An 18,793-nucleotide genomic window follows, 5' to 3' on the forward strand; every position below is an offset into this window, starting at 1 on the left:
ATGAAGCGAGCGCCCGCAGGCAAAAAGGGCGTGGCCCTCTCGAAGCGCAGCCAGGCCGCGGCTGATGCCTTTGACCGGCTGCCCGAGAACCCGACGATTGAGGAGATCAAGGAGGCGACGGTCAACGTGTCGCTGGCGGAGCTCGAGGAGAGAGTTGCGGATGTGCGCGACTCGTGGGAGACGGACTCGCTGCTGGAAGATGCGATTGAGGAACTGACGGACGAGAGTGGAGTGTATTCTGGTAGTAAGTTGCCACCCTCTTGTTCCTTTGTGTCGATTCAGTGTGATTGCGTTGTTTTTTTTTCGTCGTCGGTTGTATCGTCGTCATTTTCATTTACGGACGACAAAATAGCCTCAAGTTGGGGTCTAATGCCTCATTTTGGCTGTCGGGTTTGCTGGGGAATTGCGTGGCCCGGATGTTCTCATCTCACCACTTTTTCTGTGGTGGTGGCTTCATCTGCACCCCCCCAAAAGCCGAGGGTAGACAAGCCAGAGCCAAGGACGCAACTAGCATGTTGGTGGCAACCGAAGCCGGCCTCGAACCGGCTCTTGTGCTCCTGTGGCCCCCTAAATCATGGCCCTCCCCAGCAGTGAGAGGGGCACGAAGGATTCTGTCTCCGAGGCGATGAACCATTGAGCGCAGCGCTGACCGTCGTCCAACCCGCAGGACCAGACACTTGCACGCCGGAAGAGGCCTGTCGGCTGCGCCGCGAGCTGCGTGAACACGGCCCTGCCGTCTTCTGCCAGCGCACCGTCGATGCCGGGCGCTACAGTGCAAAGAAGCTGCTCAGCGCCTTTGGCATCCGGCCGCCGGCCTTCCTCGAGGGCCAGCCGGACGAGGCCTACTTCAGCCTCCTGTCGCTGGCCATCACGCGGGAGCTGTCCAAGAGGGCCAAGCTGATGCGCTACAACACCGTCGACGACGCCGTGCGCCTCATTGACAAGAGCCAGAACATCATCGTCATCACCGGCGCCGGCATCTCCACGTCTCTGGGCATCCCCGACTTCCGGTCCCAGGGCACCGGCTTGTACTCGAAGCTGGCGCACTTGGGGCTCAACGACCCGCAGGAGGTCTTTGACATTGAGGTCTTCAAGCAGGATCCCACCATCTTCTACTCCGTCGCCAAGGACATCATCCCGTCCACCGACCGCTTCACGCCCACGCACAAGTTCCTGGCCATGCTGCACGAGCGCGGCAAGCTGCTCACCAACTACTCGCAGAACATTGACAACCTCGAGATCAAGGCGGGCCTGCCCAAGGAGAAGCTCATCCAGTGCCACGGCTCGTTTGGCACCGCCAGCTGCGTCCAGTGCCACTACCAGATCGAGGGCGAGGACATCTTCCCGGACATCCGGGCCGGCAAGATCCCCCGATGCACCCGCTGCCTCTCGTCGCTCAAGGCCGCCGGCGCCCCGAAGCGAAAGCGATCCGCCGGCGCCGAGAAGAAGCGCAAGCGCTGGGCCGACCAGGACAGCTCCGACGACAACTCCGAGTACGACGTGCCGAGCGCCGGCGTCATGAAGCCCGACATCACCTTTTTCGGCGAGGAGCTGCCCGACGAGTTCTCGCGCCGCCTGACGGAGAACGACCGCGACAAGGTCGACCTGGTGATTGTCATTGGCACCTCGCTCAAGGTGACGCCCGTGTCCGAGATTGCCAGCTTCCTGCCGCCGCACATTCCGCAGATTTACATCTCGCGGCAGTCCGTCACGCACATCAACTTTGACATTGATCTGCTGGGCGACTGCGATGTCGTCGTTGCCGAGCTGTGCCGGCAGCTCAAGTGGCCGCTTGTGCACGAGATGGTGCCGGTTGATCAGGAGATTACGGTGCGGACGGAGCCGGGGTATCCCAATCGCCACGTCTTTACGACGAACAAGCCCTATGTGCTGGAGAATGGCGATGGTACCAAAGACGCCGAGGCAACTCGGGACGCCAAAGAGGGCAAAGCCTCCAAGAGCTCTTCAAATCGCAGGAGTCCTCCCACTCGCAGGAGCTCTCCGAACGGCAAAGTCAAGGATGCTGCCAAGACTGCGCAGAACGGCAAAGATGGGAAGCAGGCCAAGGGGGCCAAGAGCACCTGACAGGCACCACGAACACCTGCTCTCTCAATTCCATCGTCTACTTGATTCGAGTCAACTCTTCCTTTTCCAGTCGACATATTTCCGATTCCAGTCGGCATACTTTGAGTTCAGTCTGCTCCAGAGACTGACCAGATTTTGAGGCGTTCCGGATTGCTGTCCATTTCGCTCTGCACTGCACCGTTGTCCTTTTCCCCATTAATGCCTTCCTTTACATTCTCGAACACTTTGAGCCGTTACGACTGTTTAATCGGTGAGCTTGTTCAAGCGAGCTTTTCCATTCTACATTTTCCTTTCTTTCTTTTTTTTTTTTCATTCTATTTTTGCTTTCCCAAGGGAAGGATATACACATATAGGGACATGGGCAGGACAGGGTGGAGGCTTAGATGGTGTGGTGTTGTTGTTGTTGTCGTTTGCCCTCATTAACACAACGCGGAGGGCATGATGAGTTAGACTAGCTAGCCTATCTAGAGAGTTTGTGTGCAATGCGCTTACATAGAGGGTTGAGAAGTGGTGGCAATATACATGATGTGACTGGTTCTAGCTTCTTCGTTTCGCCATCTTGATGAATCTTCTTTAAAGAATTTTGGTTTCCAAAGGTTGGTGTGATGGGCGTAAGGAAGCAGTTGTGAGCTCGTCTTCTTCAGCCGTACTTTTTAAGCAACGACCTACGAGTTGATACTTTCTCGTTTCTTTTTCAGAAGGCCGGGATTGCAAACCATTTGGAAACCAGGGCAGAGAAAAAAAAAAATTGAAGAAATAGAATTGAAGAAATGGAATTGCCATGGAAGGGAATGGATTGTCCTGATTACACTATCATACAGCTTCATACACTTTCCCCCTTTTCCATGACTATGACTATATACTTGGAATCGCTTTTCATACCATAATTCAAAAGCTGACCATTCTCCTGCAAGAATTGCAAAGAAGAAGTGATTGATGAAACGCTAAATCAGACTCTCATACTTGTCCAGACCAGACTTTTCCTGCTGCTGCTGCTGCTGCTGCGGCTGCAGAGGCATACTGCCCGAAAACGACGAACTGCCCGTCCCCATGCCACTCATCCCGCCAAAACCCAACGGTTTCTGCTGCTGAGATAGCGATTGCCCCACGGGACTGCTTGAGCTCCACGCGTTCTGGGATGTCGTCGACGGTGGCGGAGCGAGGCTGAATCCTGACAATCCTGAAGACGGGGGCGAGGATATCGTGGTGGTGGAAGTGCTGCCTGGGGGTGGTGCTAGAGAAAATGACGAGCCGCGGGAGTCGGTCAGATTGGGCCGTTGGGCGTTGAGCGAGTTGAGCGTCATGTTGGACATGGAACTCGTCATGCTTGGGGCAAAGGCAGAGCCAGAGCTTGAAATGGTAGAAGAGTAGTTTGATGCCAGGGGCGGCGGGGTAGAGAAGCTCTTGGCGGTGCTCGCGGCGTTGGAAGAAGAAGACCAGCTGAAACTGGGCGCGGCCGAAGCGGCGGGCTGCGACGGCGTCTGCTGGAAGCCGGAGGGCGTCGGCTGCAGGGGCTGGCTGAACTGCGTCGAGCTGGGCGTCATGACCTCGAAGCGGTTGAGGTCCGGGGTGACGGTGCGGAACGACGACTGCTGGCTTTGCAGGGCGAGGGGCTGCTTCACGGGGGGGCTCGTCGTGGGCTGGGTCGACCAGGAAAAGGAGGGTGTCTGCGGCGTGGCCGTCGACGATCGGCTGACGCCGGCAGAGGCCACGCGCGGCGAATCGTCCCAGGTGGGCGTCCTCGTGACGCTGGATGAGCCGCCGGTTCTTCCCTTGACCAGGGCTTCGAAGTCGTCCTCGTTGCCGCCGTTGGTTGCGTCAAAGGCAGTCCCCGTCACGCCGCCAAACGCCATAAAGTCCTCGTTGGCGGCGGCCGTCGAGCCGTTGGCTGAGCCAGAGAGCTCCTGCAGCTTCCGGGTCTGTTCGTCCTCGACCTTGCGTGACAGCGTCTTGATCAGGTCCATGAAGGACTGGAACTGCTGGAGGTTGAGAAGCGGCCCCAGGCTCATGGTCCACAGGATAGGCAAAATGTCCATGGCCACGAACTCGGCGTCGGCTGTCTGCCCGACCACGTACATCAGGTCCCGCGCGGCCATCATGACGGCGGGCTCCTTTGTCTTGATGCCCTTGACCAAGGGCACAATCTTCTCCTGCATGGTGTACTTGTCCAGAGCACTGGATGACGACGTCTTTTTGCTTCCTTGCAGACCACTAAGGCCGCCGTCGTCGACGCTGGAATCGTTGGAGCCACCGCAGAGGACAACGAAGGCCTGGAGGCCGCGGACTTTGATGGCGAGGCTGTTTGTCCGGCTAAAGACGGCGGCGACGACGGGAAATAGCTCGTTCTTGATGGTACTGAAGTCTAGCACGGGCAGCACAACTGAGAAGCTCCTGAGGGCTACATCGACAATCGACGGAGTAGGACACTCGATGGCTGCTATAATTACCGGCAGTACGTCTGGCACATGCGTGTTAGTCTTGTGATGTAGTCCAGAAATCCAGGACGCTCACCATCTTTAAACTCCTTGCCGTTACTGTTGTCTGCTATCACTGCAATGTTCTCCAGGAACACCATCAAGCCGGCATCTCGGGCAGGATCCTTCTCCTGGTTCTGCTTTGCGTTCTCGACAAAGACCGTCTTCAGGACAGGCCGTACTCTTTCGCTGAATGCCCTCCGCGCCGCCGGAAGCAAGGTGAGGATCTTGAAGACGTTCTGCAGGATCAGAGAGAGTAGATCCTTGTCCTTCATCTCATCCAGCAGCGCTGGCAAAAGTTTCTTTTCCAGCACAGACTTGGGGAAAGACGGCAGCACTTTGTTGAGACCTCGCAAGAATTGCGATTTCTCGGTGGGAGTCTTTGCAGGGAAAGTATCGAGGAACCGAATCGTAGAGACAAGGACGTTGTCAAAGTACTCGCTTTGCTGAAACTCCTTGGCCGTCATTCTCTGCGCAGGCCGCCGAGTGATGAGCTTCGGGAGCACATGGTTGGACAAGTCCCTAGGCAGTGGTCTGGATGAGAGGTAGTTGTTGGACGTTGTCGGGACAGTAGAGGACGAGGAAAAGGTTCTCTTGTAGGAGGAAAGGCTCCCGTGGCACTCTATCGGCGACTGATGTGGTGAGTTGTACAGAGCAACGCACAATAGCCCAAGGGAGAACATGTCGGCAGAAGGGGTGAGGTTGTTGTCCATGACGAAATCGGGAGAGGTGTAGTCCAGATTCAGCTGGACGAACTTGGGCAACCTGGGATCCAGGTTGAGGACCTCATGCAGACTGATGCCCTGGATGGATGTGGGTTTGGTCGAGTTGTCTGCTGGGCTACAGAAAGAGAGTCCGCTAATCTTCCAGTCAGACTATAGAACACGGTTAGTCGTTGCCGCTCTTACAGACCATGTTCAAGCTGGGACGTGCCTTGGCGTTGATGAGGACGGCATCCGGAGTCAGGTTTCCGTGTACAAGCCCCGCGTTGTCGTGCAAGAACTCGAGTGCCTTGCTGATCTGTAACAGGCCCTTCTGAATCTCCAGCTCGTCAATCTCAATCTCCCTCCTTCTGCGAGAGCCGTCGGCATCTTCCGTGACGTATCTGCTCGACCGACCGCCGGGGCCGCCAGAGCGTTCCTGTTCGTCCTTTTCCTGCAACAAGCTCGACAGCGACGCAGTGACGGCCTCTGTCACAAACTGCAAGCCTCCGCCCCTCGTCTCCTCCACCGGCTCGACGAGCTCGAGGACGCTGGGGTGCCGCAGCTTGGCCAGGCTGGACGCTTCCTTTTTCAAGCGCTCCACCACCTCTTCCACGCTGCGCTTGTAGGAGGAAGCATTGCTCTTGCCGACCGAGCTGGCGTGTGCGTCCAGGGTCTTCTTGTCAAAGACGAAGACGCTGTACGCCTTGCCGGTGGACTTCTTCTTGGCATCGTAAATCTTCCATGGGCCGGCCGTCGAGGTTGGGTTCGGCGAGATGGTGTAGTTGGAGGAGATGTTGGTGCCGGACAAGGTCTTGAGCGCAGAGGAAAACATGATGCTTCGCGGAAAGGAGAGCGAGTTCGGCAGAGTGTTGTGATTACGAGGTCATTTCGAGGGGCACGGCGGACAGAGAGAGAGAGAGACAATATGGGTTGCGCCAAGCAGAGAGATGGCAACGGTGTTGATGCGCCAGCGCAATTCGGACGGTGAAACAGCGCTCTGCAGCTCAAAGGGATGTTTGCGTAATGACTGTATTTCGAGGATTGCGTGGTTGAGGGCGAGGCTGAGCAACGAATGACACGAATGCTGAGGGTTGTTTGTATGGGAGCCGAGTTGATGCTATTCGTAGCTGGAGCTCTTCTGCGATTGGCCGCTGCGTAGCCACTGATAGCATCATGTTTCAACGCTATCGAGAGCTGGAGATACTGCGCCACAGTACATGCATCAAGCCACAATCGACCCTCCAGGGACTTCTGACTAAGAAATTTGAGAGTTGCGCATCTTGTTCTTGCAAGACATCAGTTGGCAAAGAATTACAGATACTGCAATGTCAATGCTTGATTGAATGAACAATCTGATAAACGTAGTCATCACAGCTTGTCCCCCCTGCAGAAGGCCATCACCAAGGCCAAGTCCTATATCGGTGCCTCCTCAACACGTCCGCTCACAACAAACAATGAGTCTCTGCAGCAATAGACTAAGACCAGTGGCGGCCCAACTCGGCTTGTGCGGGTACCCTCGGGCTTCTCCGACTCCACGAAGTAATATGAGGACTAATATTACAGGTCCAAAGAGCAATGCTAACAGTCAAAGCAGACGGCCGGCGCTAAAAGAAGGATTGAAGTTTGTAGGTACCGCCAAACGGGGCGCGCGTGTGCCTGGGCTGCTGGTACCGTCAGGCACGACTAAGCCCGCCAGGCCATGTTCCGGTACCGCTCCGGGCTTTTGGATGCCAGCCCGCAAAAAGGTCCAGCGGGCTGCTTTGACATATTCCCACTTCTCTCCGGCCTCGTCATCTTCTTCCATCACTCTCCCTATATATATCTGACCAGGAGTATCTTGGATCGGACAGGAGCCTTGATTGTTGCGTCGGGATCACTGGTTGACTGAGGATCTCGAAACTGAAGCCTGCGAAACCCAATTGGACACGAGACCAGACGGATCTTGCCCACCCTCACGATGCGATCAGCTTTCCCCAGGACGGCGCTCTTGAGCGCATCCAGGGCCTCGCGCTTCCTGCCCGCGCATCGCCCTGTCCGGTTCTACAGCATCAAGGCCGAGGCCGCCTCTCACTCAAAACAGCGGCCTATGGACGCCTCAAGACTCACCGTCGAGAAGACCAAGACGCCCAAGCCTCTGAGCAAGCCCGAGGATCTCGTCTTTGGCAAGCAGTTCACCGGTACGAGATTTGCTCCATCTCACGATTCCTTCATCATACCTATGCTAACACCGCTACACAGACCACATGCTTGCCATTGAGTGGACAAAAGAGGACGGCTGGCTGGAGCCTCGCATCACCCCCTACCAGAACCTGTCCCTGGACCCGGCCACCTGCGTCTTCCACTACGCCTTTGAGTGCTTCGAGGGCATGAAGGCCTACCGGGACAAGAACGGCGACATTCGCCTCTTCCGCCCGGACAAGAACATGGCGCGCCTCAACAAGTCGGCCGCCCGCATCGCCCTGCCCACGTTTGAGCCCACGGCCCTCATCGAGCTCATCGCCAAGCTGACCAAGCTGGACGCGCGCTTCATCCCCGCCCACCGAGGCTACTCGCTGTACCTGCGCCCTACCCTGATCGGCACGCAGAGCACGCTGGGCGTCGGCGCGCCCGGTTCGGCCCTGCTCTTCGTCATCGCCTCCCCCGTCGGCCCCTACTACCCCACCGGCTTCAAGGCCGTCTCCCTCGAGGCCACCAACTACGCCGTCCGCGCCTGGCCCGGCGGCGTCGGCGACAAGAAGCTCGGCGCCAACTACGCGCCCTGCATCGTGCCCCAGCAGGAGGCCGCCAGCCGCGGCTTCCAGCAGAACCTGTGGCTCTTTGGCGAGGAGGAGTACGTCACTGAGGTCGGCACCATGAACATGTTCGCCGTCCTCAAGGACAAGGCCACCGGCCAGAAGGAGCTCGTCACCGCGCCCCTCGACGGCACCATCCTCGAGGGCGTGACGCGCGACTCGGTGCTGCAGCTCGCGCGCGAGCGACTCGCGCCCGAGGGGTGGAAGATTAGCGAGCGCAAGTTCACCATGCGCGAGCTGGCCGAGGCGTCCAAGGAGGGGCGCTTGTTGGAGGCCTTTGGAGCGGGCACTGCGGCCATTGTGAGCCCCATCAGGAAGATTTCGTGGAAGGGCGAGCTTGTTGACTGCGGGCTGAAGGAGACGGAGGAGTCGGGCGAGATTGCGGCCAAGGTCAAGGAGTGGATGGAGGCCATCCAGTACGGCGACGTTGAGCACGAGTGGAGCGTCAAGGTATAAAGGCTTGTATAGAGGAGGAGAAAGGTGGAAAAGCCAGAAGTGAACATTTTGATTAGCGTATAGTAGAGTTTGCCCGTCACATATTGAGCATCTGGCAGTGCAATCAAGAAGAGAATCATACTCGTCCAACAACCCAGTTCTATTACTCCATTGCCGTTGAGGGACCACCAGTATGTCTTTGTAATGATAGAAACACTCCGAAAAGCCAAACTTGAGAAAAATGAAAAATGCCGTAAACATGTACATGTTGGCAACCCCAACAATGCTCCCTCACTCTCTCTCCCCAGCTGTAGTCTGATATGACTTCTTCCCCTTCCCCCCCCTTTGTCTCCTCCTCTATGCGAGCGTGACCGACCCCACGTTCCGGCCACTTAGTTCTTCTTCTCCTGACTTGAAGGGTCCGGCAGAACACCCTCAGCCTCTAACCTCCGTCGCGCCTCCTCGAGAGCCCAGGTCGAAACACTACAGAAGAATCACACATCAGTACGAACGTTCCCGCACAAAAGTCCAAAATAGCGCAGCCGAAAACGACACAACCCCCCATCCCCCGCTCACCCATCCCAGACAAAACCCCTCCGTCGCGTGCAAAAAGAAAGGGTTAAACCAGAAAAAAAAAACTCACGAAGTATCGGGCTTGAAAGCCAACGCAACGCCCGTCACCAAAAGACTCGCCCCAAAGAGATACATCGGCCACTCCCACCCCTCGGGCTCGGGCTTCTCGCCCGGCTTGATGCCCCAGAGCCAGCCGGAGGGCGGCTCAAACTGCGACTCGTTGCCGTGGCCGCCGTGTCGTCGGGCCGTCATGGAGAGGCTTCGCGCTGCGGGCTGGCGGACGCTGCGGCGCACGGCTCGCAGGGGAGCGACGGATTGGCGGAGGAGGGCCATTGGTGATTGCTTTTTTTTTTCTTTTCTGCTCTCGTGTTCGTCGTTAAGTTGTTCGTTGGTGAATTGTTTGGAGGGGAATGAGGGGGGCCGCAATTGGGGTTCGGCCTGGGAGGGGGCGGTGGTGGTTGTTGTTTGAGGTGTTGAGCGGGATGGGGGTTGGAGAAGCCGGTTTGGAGGAGGGCCGGGACAAAGTCAGTCAGATGCGGCGGCGATGCCAACTGCGCTTCGACTCCGGAGAGCGGATTGTGAGTGTCACGTGGGACTGCACGTGAGTTGGCGCTTGTTAGTATGGGGTTCTCCACATGCCAATTTGAGTTTCCCTTTGTCCATGGACTTGAGCGCGCTTGTTCCCTTCGTCCTTGTGGTGGAATGATGGAGACGGAGAGATGGAGAGATGAGACAGGACAGATGGTTCTGTTACTATGGCTCTGCTCTTATCCTTTTTCAAGAGTTTTGAGTAGCAGGCCATGGATCGTGAAGGCTGATACTACAGGACAATCAATTGTCTAGGGCCCGTTTTCAACCGACGCAGCAGCTAAAATAGCAGTTTGAACATCTTTTGCTGGCCATGACATAACCGTCTGACTGTGTGGAGCAGTTGATTGGTTTGAGTTGTTGGCTCTCGTGCGCTTGCTTCGGGTTGAGTGGTCATGACTCAGGTTGATGTACATGCTTGACGTCTTAACAGCAATCGAGAGGTCACTGACCTTACATGAGAGGCTCGTCAACAATGTGTATAACTAGCAGTCTTCGACCGTCATCTACAGGAAACCACGGTCGTTCTTTTGAAATGAATAGTGTTGCAGTACATGGCCGAGGCAATGCTCGACTCCAGTGATCCTCTTACCGTACAGTCGGCACATTCCCTACCTTCTCGTCCATCGGTCAATGCGAACATAATCCAGAAGAGTTACGAATGGTCTAAAATCCTGCGCCAGCTGCCAGCAAAAGTTCAATGATGGTATCAACAAGCTCAGGCTGCCCCTCGAGAAACTTCGACTCGGCCGCCATCCTTGTTGAAGAGATGCCGTCTTCATCCATGGACGACACGTCAACGCCATGAGCCAGCAGCGCTCGGATGACACCGACAGCGCCACGAGTAGCCGCCCAGTACAAAGGCGTCATAGCTGGCTGAATTATCAATCTTTGAGCTGACGGATTGGCCATGGCATCTCGCAGACGGTGACCCCAAGGGAGGCCGAGTGAAGGCGCCGCGGTTCCGCTGTCTGGGCTCAACATCCGAGCACACGATTCCGCGTTGGCACCGCGAGATATCAGGTCCCTAGCAAAGTCCGCTACCTGACCACTTACATCGCCATCACGGTGGAGCGAGAGGGCATGCAGTGCCGTCCAGCCTTCATCGGTTGCAATGCTAGCATCAGCTCCGTGGGACAGAAGGAACCCAGCACCTTGTATCGCTTCGACAGTCGACTTGACTCGCCTGAATCGGCTTTCGATTGGCATCAAGGCGCACATCAAGGGGGTCCAGCCGTTAGAACTCCTCGCATTGACATCCAAACCTTGAGCGATCAGGAATTCCATCACCTCAACACAGCACCCGGCGGCCGCAAAGTGCAACAAAGTCTCTCCATGGTAGTTCGTCAGCCGCAGCAGACCATCTTGGCCCTGATCTGGATAGGATGAGAGATACAGGCGGAAGAGACGCAGGTCTAGTCCGTAAGCAGCCCAGTGTAAGGGACACTCACCTGCATGGTCTGGCTGGGTTGCAGAGGCTCCATGCTGCAGTAGGAGACGGATCGCAGTCTCGTTCAGCATTGTCGGCTCGGGTCCGCCTATAATGTGAATTGGACGACCTATAATGACCGCTTCGGCGACCACATGAAGAGCAGACTTACCAGACCCGTTCGTCTTGTTGGGATCTGCGCCCTTTTCGAGCAGGCTCTTGAGCACCCCCGTGAGATTTGCGTCGCGGGCAACGGTGTATATAAGCGGTGTGTTGTTTGGACAAGCATTCGGGTCTGCCCCGGCATCAATAAGCAGCTCAACCACAAGCTGCTGGTTCAGGAAGTCGATACCGTTGCATTTACCGTCGTCGCCATCAGAGATGAGAAACCGCGGGTCCGTAGCAGTTTGCAGCGCCTCTTGGAGTGCCGATGGCTCGAAGGATATTCTGGTCAGGAGTAGAGTAGCCACTGCAAAGTGCCATCGTCGAGCAGAGCCAAGCAGCGCGCGGTCCTTGACATCCTGCGGCCAACCATCCCACCAGTCCAGCAAATCTTCGACAACGGCAGCATGTCCATGAAGCGCAGCAACAAGAAGGCACGTCAGATGACGCCTCCCCGTGTTGAGATGGGCCTCTGGTGGACAAAACCCCCAGAGGCGTTTGACAATATCCCGATGCCCCTTTTGTGCGGCGAATCCGATGGCAGTGAGAATATCCTCGCCGTAGCTGACCAGTAGGGGATCTGCACCGGCTGCCAGTAGCAGTTCGACAGCCTCCATGTTGCCGCACCACGAAGCAAAATGAACCGGCGGGCCGAATCCAGGATGGTTGTAGTTGATGTCTGGGGCGGGTGAGGCGACTAGTAGTTGCTGAAGCTTTCCGAGATCGCCATCACGGATGCATGCGTGCAGCACCTCGTCTGCACCTTGAAAACGGTTACGAAGCCAGCGCATGTCAGTTTCTGTCACGATGATTGTGATGGTGATGGAGAAGAAAAGCTGGTGAAGAACATGATTAGGCAGAAGCGAGGTCAAAGGGGCAGCCCATCACGTGGCTTACCAAGGAACAAGGTTGTGATATAACGTTCCTTATGTGAGATTGCACGTGATCTTTAGGATCCAGTCAGTCGAAGAAGATCAACTCGTCTTGTTTGATGGAAGAGAATCAATCCCATATATGATCTAGTTGAGTACATGAGTTGGAACCATTGGTGCACGTGTTTCTGGCTTCCGCAGTCAGTAATCTTGGTACCTGTCAACTGGCATCTCTGATAATGAGTTTGGCATTGGATACAGTTTGTAGATTTGAACTACACACGCCTCCTTTCATATTATCGATGTCGGTCTCTGGGCCTCGCTGGCAAAGCATTTTATCGCAACCGCATGAAGAGCACCCAAAGCGTCATGAATTATATATAGTGGCCAACCAGAATAGCTAAACCTGCGGATAGAATGACACGATTCGATTTCAAGCTATATGCTCCTGCAAGTCAATATATCTTTAAGAGATCTACCATGGCTTGATTCATCCCACCAAGCATTCACATGCGTCAACTCCTTGGTCAAGTCGATGCAGTTCCTTGGCATCAGACTGTCGTCCAGCACACCTTCATCGGAATTTACACTGATTTAGCACTGCAATCAAATCAGTTGCGAACCCAAATACACCAGGGACAGGGTTTTTTGGAGCATAGCAAAGAGCGTCAACTTACTACTCCGCCAGGGGCAGCAGACCAACCGACACACTGCTTACCCTCAGGGGTATTGATAATCTCAGTGCAAGGGCAGCCTCCGACTTCCAGACATTCGCAGTTGCACGGGTAGGGCTCATCTCCGTAGTAACAAGTCTCGCAAGTGCCTGTCTGGAGACAGCAGCCTTGGGGCTGGGTCGGGCACTGTCTCTTGAAAAGGGGGGACTTGGGCATGGCGGCTGCCAGGCCAACCATCATTGCAAGGGCCACTGTGAAGCGCATCGTCGTGTGAGGATTCGAGGTTTCTGAATCAATGTGATGGTCCTCTCAATTGACGGGTCTCGAGGTCTGTCTAAAGTCTTTGGGCCTATGGCTTTAGAGAAATCGAGAAATCGAGACTTATTTGAAGAAATAGCACGTCACGATATGTGAACCTGCTATATCGGGTTCATCGGGGGCGACATCCGACATACCTATTACTATTCCATATTATCCTTTTTTTTTCTTTTTGCAAAATGCAACGTTGCATTCATGGATTTTCATGCATAATACGAAGTACCGCCGTCGGCAATTCAATGTAAAGCCTGCAGATGCCTATTCTGCCATGTAGTTACTGGCGAGGTAAGCACATGCATGCTGCTGACAACATCGTGACCCTTGACGCGAGGATAACTCAACTTTACCGAGAACTAACAGTCAAAGCCATCAAAGAGTGTCATGAAAGTACTAGACTTGACGACTGGGTTAGGCCTTGGTAAGCAATGACATATATTTGGACAGCGTCAGACCCAGACGGAGCCATGTGGGAGAGAAGCTGCTGGGATACTTGATCCGCATTGCCCACCACTCTGTTCGACTGGCGGCATATTTGCCCATTGAGCAGGCCATGATGGACTCCTCTAGAGACATTCATAAATGATTCCTCAGTCGCCTGCTTTCGACATGGAATCGCTACAAACAAATTCTCCCATATCATCGAAGAGTATATTCAATGTCATTGACATCTGGACGCTTCCTCGTCCTGCAGGGGAGCTGAAGGAAATGAGCAGCGCCGATAGCATTAGAATTGTCCAGAAAGCTCTCCCAAGCAAGTCTAGTCTTTGTACAATGAAGGAGAAACGCGAAAAGTTGTGGCATAGGCCGAGAGATTCCCCAGCCTTACGAGTATTCTTGTTTGACAGCACATGTAAAGCCTATCGAATAGCTCTCGGGGCAATAGTTACCCCGAATGATGATCAATGCTCTCCCAATCGTTAGAGGCGGAAACAGGATAGAGCTGGAAACCTGTCTTGCAGATACCCCAACCATCTAGGGTTCGGGAGAAATCTTCGGCTCCTCGGCCAGACAACCGCGCGCGTAATCTAAAGCTGGATGACATCCAGGTGATCAGCCTGTAGCCTTGTCATCTACCGGGTAAACTCTATATAGCTTGGGGCTAGATTTAAGCATACAATGTCCAGGCAGTTGGGTGGAAGGGGAGGGGTTGGAGCCTAAGGATGGTAGATTCCTGATTTTCATGCGATAGTGCCACTTTGGGATGACATTCGACGGACAGCTGGAGTTTCATAGACAAGAGCCGTGACGCAAATGTGTTTGTTTATCAGAACGAGATACGGTGCTTCCTCTCCAGAAAGGAGAACAGCTAGGATGGCTCCGGGGCTTCAGCGGAGACTCGGCGATACAATCTCCAGCAACTACATAAGGGAGATGCGGTATAAATGCCCAACTCACGACTTGCGGACTTGCGGTAAAAGCTGGACAATACCGGACGTCTGCCTGGTGGCTGCCCTCCTCCCCCTCCCCTCTTTCAGCAGGTAGAACGTACATACGCATGCACGCACGAGAGTTCCCGAAACAAGAAACCAAGCGTCTGATATTGTCCAACATTCTGCCATCAACGCCAACGCCCTACCCTCGCACAGCCGTACGCGCCATATGAAAAGGCTTCCCAGGCTTCCGGCTTCACCCGCGGCGTATCCGACACCTTATAGCCCCGGAACTCGATGTTTTTGCCCACATACGTAAGATCATACACCAGGCCCGCGAACGTTGCGCAGCTATTGCGCAAAAAGTCGACATGGCCTGAGTCTGGGTCCGGAAGGATTTCGCCTTCGCCGGTCTCGCGGACACGAAGCCGAAAGTATACGCGCCGGGATAGGGACGGCATAGTGCCGGTCTTGCGTTTCTTTGCATTACTGGGATGGCGGCCGGCGGCCGATGCTGTAGCTTGTGCGAGTGAAGCCTTAGCAGCTTTGCGCTTCTTTCCTCTGGCTGACTCCCGTGCATAATCGCCCTCGTCCTCCTCCTCGTCGTCCTCCTCATCTTCCGAATCGTCGTCTTCGTCACTTTGTGATGCCGCAGAGTCTGAGACGTCACCGCCGACTAGGGCCCGGAGCGTATCTTCTGACAGGCTGAGGATCATAGTTCCCTCTAAGATGCCGAAATGGTACGCCGCACGCAGCGTGTTCCCCTTGCCTTTGGAGATGTCCATCGTGAGTGTTTGCCCCCCAAGATCCCAGCCATCTATAATCTTATCGCAGTGGATTATGTAGGAACCCAGGCAACGGTCTAGATCAAAAGTCTCGGTTCGTTTGTCCATTCCGCTGCCCGTCTCAGATATCTGAGCAGCGTATCTCCTGTGGTGTGCCATCTGTTGATCCCATTTGGCCTTTTGCTGGGCTTTCTCAGCCTCGCGAGCACGCTCTGTCATGCGATGTGCCAACGCAGACACTTCTGCGCTGTCCCATCCTATGCAGAGCTCGGTTTTGGACGACGGACCAACACTGCGGGTGTGAAGGCCAGGGATACGTTCAGCCATGGTGCGCAGGTGCCATGGCTCACGCAACTCGCTCAAAACCAGTGGTTCTGGGGCTTTGGTCTTGTCCGGTTTGCCATCCGTCAAGAAGTACATATCCGTGAAGCGATGGAGATCAAAGTTGGCCCTCTCGCCTGGCGTCTTGCACTTCGCAAAGGCCTCATCGTCCCTCCGCTTCTTCTCTGCACTCCAGACGGCGTAATCAGCCTCCCACTTCTGATGCAGGGGCGCATAGTCGGCTCGCAATGAAGCCTCTATCTGCATTACTGATTCCGGAACACTGTTACACTATAACAGAAGGGAAGTCAGATAATGTATATCTATTTGTTGAATCAAGTGGCAGGATGGGGGTCATACTTTGCCCTGGCGGACTGCATCATGGAGCAAGGACGACAGGTCCAAGCTTCTATGTGACTTTTGGAAAGGAATGCCATAGTATCTCAACTGAGCCGCAAGAAAGGGCTTCGTGAATAGGCGACGGGCTTCGTTTGCGGTATCACTCTGATCCCGCTTGAGTCGGAGAGTGGAAGGATTGAACAGCTCATGAAGACGAGTGCCATTGACTCGACTAATACCGCCAACAGAGAAGTATGGTCCCTCAAGTTGGAAGCCTTTGCGCCTGAGAATCGGCTCCGGGGGACAGCTCCGGAGCTGTGAGGCCTCATTGCTGTTCGACATCATAAGCAGTCACTTGACACGAATTGAGATGATGCGCGCCAGTCGCGACTCGTGGGGTTTGAGTGTAGGTACTCTAATAACGCGAAAATGCGAAAACGAGACTGCATAAAACCGCGGCTACCCTGAATAAAATCTGAAGTGCACAATTCATCACTATGAATGCCTATGTGAGCATAGACGTCATACCTAAAACAGTTAGATAATGGCCGGGGAATAAGAATCTATCGCGACTAACACCTTATTGCTGCAGGATCTTTTCTCAGATCTCTTTGGCAGTTCGGGGTTGAAAAGTCTTCTTAGTTTTACTATGCCAGCATGTAGCAGAGGTCATATCCACCAGAAGGGACTGTATCAGACTTCAATTACATGACTACCCACGGTAGATTATCCCTCCCAGTTCTAGGGTCTCCCAAAAGCTCAACGCATCGAGAAAATTGTAGCCAGCTCATTGATAAACCTGATCACCCTCCTCATTGTACATGATCTCCTTGCCAGGATTGGGCTGAGGAACGAGTCCCAGCTGCTGCAAGACCGTCAAACTCCCCTCCTCCGCAATCTCACGCACAATCTTGCCATCCTTGAGCGTGAAAATGGTCATTCCAGAAAAATGAATCTGCTTGCCAGTATTAGGCTTGTCGAGCTTGCCCACAGGCATATCATCAAACGCACGGCCAGTATGAGTCCCGCCGCCGATCCATTGAGCTGCTACATAGTCGCCCCCGGCAATCAATGGGGTCTGGTAAGGCCTAAAAGTCAGATCTGGGAAGGCCTTTTTTGCATGCTGTCAGTTTTCCCCCTCAGATGCCATGTACGCAGACCGCAATTGCTGGGGCTTGAATACCTCCCTGAAGTCAGACAGCATCTTCTTTGCGCCCTCTTTGCCGCGATGGTGTCCGTGGTTGGGGTAGCTGATGAGAAAGTCGTCGGAACAGAGCTTGTCTACGATGTTGACATTGCCTTTGACCCAGTATTCGTCAAAGTATTTGGCGACGATGGCCTTGTTTCGTTGTTCAAGAGTAGCCATTTCCGGAGAAGTATGATCGTTACAGAAGTTTGAGTGATTGCGTGCTTGTGCAATTTCGAGGTTCTGTAGGTATCACAATTGTTGACGAGGCTCTTCGTTGTAAAAACATTGGAAGCCACCATCTTTTATAGTTGCCCTCATGATGCATCCTGGAGTGTACCGATTTCAATAGCAACACAGTAGTGTGGATGGCAGTAGTTTGAAGGTGGCGAAGCTTGTTGCTATAGTTGTTGCAGAGCCTTGTTCTGTGAACAGAATTTTGATGATGTCGTTGACTGAAGGGGTTTCTTCTCGTATACATTTTCCCCATATCAATCAAAGCTCGTCATTCGTACACACAAGGGGGTGGCTGTTTCGCATCAATATGTAAAGCAATACTTATACACGTGCATTGTTGGAAGGCAATCGCCCTATTGTGGCGTACCCATCATGTTAGCCATGCGCCTCTCAGCCAAGCTACATTTATGGACACGACTCCATCTACAGCAACACCATACGTGCAGGGGCAGTCTTCAGGGTGTAGAATAGCCAAGGCCAATCGGGAATCGCCGCGAAAACTTCAGGTCAGCCTGGTGTTAGTCTCATTGTCCGTGTTCTACTACCAAGCAATAGTCACTGCCAACTTCATGCCTGGCCACTAATATGCGTTATAACGTTGCAATAACATTGAATGATCAACACTGGACAGGACAGCTGCATCCTAGCCTTGAAACACGCATTGACAGCTCACCACTGGTGAATACGATTCCATCCTGCACACGAGCCCGCGAACATTTGCTCGATGGGCCATGCTGAGGAATCTTGAGTAGTCTTTACGCAGGCCTCCGTCGCCTTATAGGGCTCTACAGACAAAGTATATCCTCCGAATAGCCATAAGGCTGGTTTAGACTTTGCCCTAGGACTACACGCACGACGTGGCCAGGCTCAACGGAATTCAACAGCCCGCGAAGAATCAGACCGCTGTCAACGATGAATAATACATGACCAATATCAACGCGTGGGGTATCCAGCCCTATTCTATGCAACCTCCTGTCTCAGCTCCATAAGCACGCTCCCCATGCTGGGTACTGGGCTGGTCTGTATCTTACATTGGGCACAGCATCTTCCCGCTCCCTGTCTCACTGCCCGAATCCAAGATATCTAAAACTGAAGATATCCACTGAGTGCAAGATTCTTGGTGGAAAAACTGATTTAGATATTTTCTCCGGATTCTCCGTCTCACAAAGATCCATCCCAGGGGAGGGTTGGCGCACCAAGTGGTTCTAGTGATTATGCCTGATGCCATGATTCCACATCAAAAACGAGAATGACGACAATCGTTAGGAATACTAACAGATCGACCCCCTTGAACTCATTGAATTGTATACAACATGTAATAACCGATAAATCACACGGATTCCAGACTTACATCAACTTGTTGCGTTATAATTCAATTAGTTGACTACCACAACCCGTCTATAACTCTATCTAACAAGTCTCCCAAGTTAGAACACCGACTCGTTCGAC

The 18,793-nt window shown here is 54.1% G+C and overlaps 6 protein-coding genes across 6 annotated transcripts; 2 read left to right on the forward strand and 4 right to left on the reverse strand.

Moving 5' to 3' along the window:
* On the forward strand, positions 1–2,085 carry CCMA1212_007882 (NAD-dependent protein deacetylase hst1; the record flags this gene model as incomplete). Its single annotated transcript, XM_073705042.1, has 2 exons — positions 1–244; positions 644–2,085. The coding sequence occupies 2 exons, from the start codon at positions 1–3 to the stop codon at positions 2,083–2,085; spliced, it is 1,686 nt and encodes a 561-aa protein (XP_073556474.1).
* Positions 2,086–3,029: 944 nt separating this feature from the next.
* On the reverse strand, positions 3,030–6,095 carry CCMA1212_007883 (Protein kinase domain-containing protein ppk32; the record flags this gene model as incomplete). Its single annotated transcript, XM_073705043.1, has 3 exons — positions 3,030–4,543; positions 4,597–5,434; positions 5,472–6,095. 3 exons carry the CDS (start codon positions 6,093–6,095, stop codon positions 3,030–3,032), a joined length of 2,976 nt encoding a protein of 991 aa, XP_073556473.1.
* Positions 6,096–7,220: 1,125 nt separating this feature from the next.
* Positions 7,221–8,511, forward strand: CCMA1212_007884 (Branched-chain-amino-acid aminotransferase, cytosolic; the record flags this gene model as incomplete). The annotated part of the gene is made up of 2 exons (XM_073705044.1): positions 7,221–7,440; positions 7,502–8,511. 2 exons carry the CDS (start codon positions 7,221–7,223, stop codon positions 8,509–8,511), a joined length of 1,230 nt encoding a protein of 409 aa, XP_073556470.1.
* A 371-nt stretch (positions 8,512–8,882) lies between these two features.
* CCMA1212_007885 (uncharacterized protein) lies at positions 8,883–9,396 on the reverse strand (the record flags this gene model as incomplete). The annotated part of the gene is made up of 2 exons (XM_073705045.1): positions 8,883–8,973; positions 9,134–9,396. 2 exons carry the CDS (start codon positions 9,394–9,396, stop codon positions 8,883–8,885), a joined length of 354 nt encoding a protein of 117 aa, XP_073556469.1.
* Positions 9,397–10,317: 921 nt separating this feature from the next.
* CCMA1212_007886 (Ankyrin-3) lies at positions 10,318–13,052 on the reverse strand (the record flags this gene model as incomplete). Its single annotated transcript, XM_073705046.1, has 2 exons — positions 10,318–12,078; positions 12,792–13,052. 2 exons carry the CDS (start codon positions 13,050–13,052, stop codon positions 10,318–10,320), a joined length of 2,022 nt encoding a protein of 673 aa, XP_073556472.1.
* A 1,612-nt stretch (positions 13,053–14,664) lies between these two features.
* Positions 14,665–17,287, reverse strand: CCMA1212_007887 (uncharacterized protein; the record flags this gene model as incomplete). The annotated part of the gene is made up of 4 exons (XM_073705047.1): positions 14,665–15,873; positions 15,943–16,252; positions 16,743–16,999; positions 17,105–17,287. 4 exons carry the CDS (start codon positions 17,285–17,287, stop codon positions 14,665–14,667), a joined length of 1,959 nt encoding a protein of 652 aa, XP_073556471.1.
* Positions 17,288–18,793: the final 1,506 nt, after the last annotated feature.

Source organism: Trichoderma ghanense, assembly GCF_004382785.1.
Source record: "Trichoderma ghanense strain CCMA-1212 chromosome Unknown scaffold_10, whole genome shotgun sequence".
NCBI classification, from domain to species: domain Eukaryota; kingdom Fungi; phylum Ascomycota; class Sordariomycetes; order Hypocreales; family Hypocreaceae; genus Trichoderma; species Trichoderma ghanense.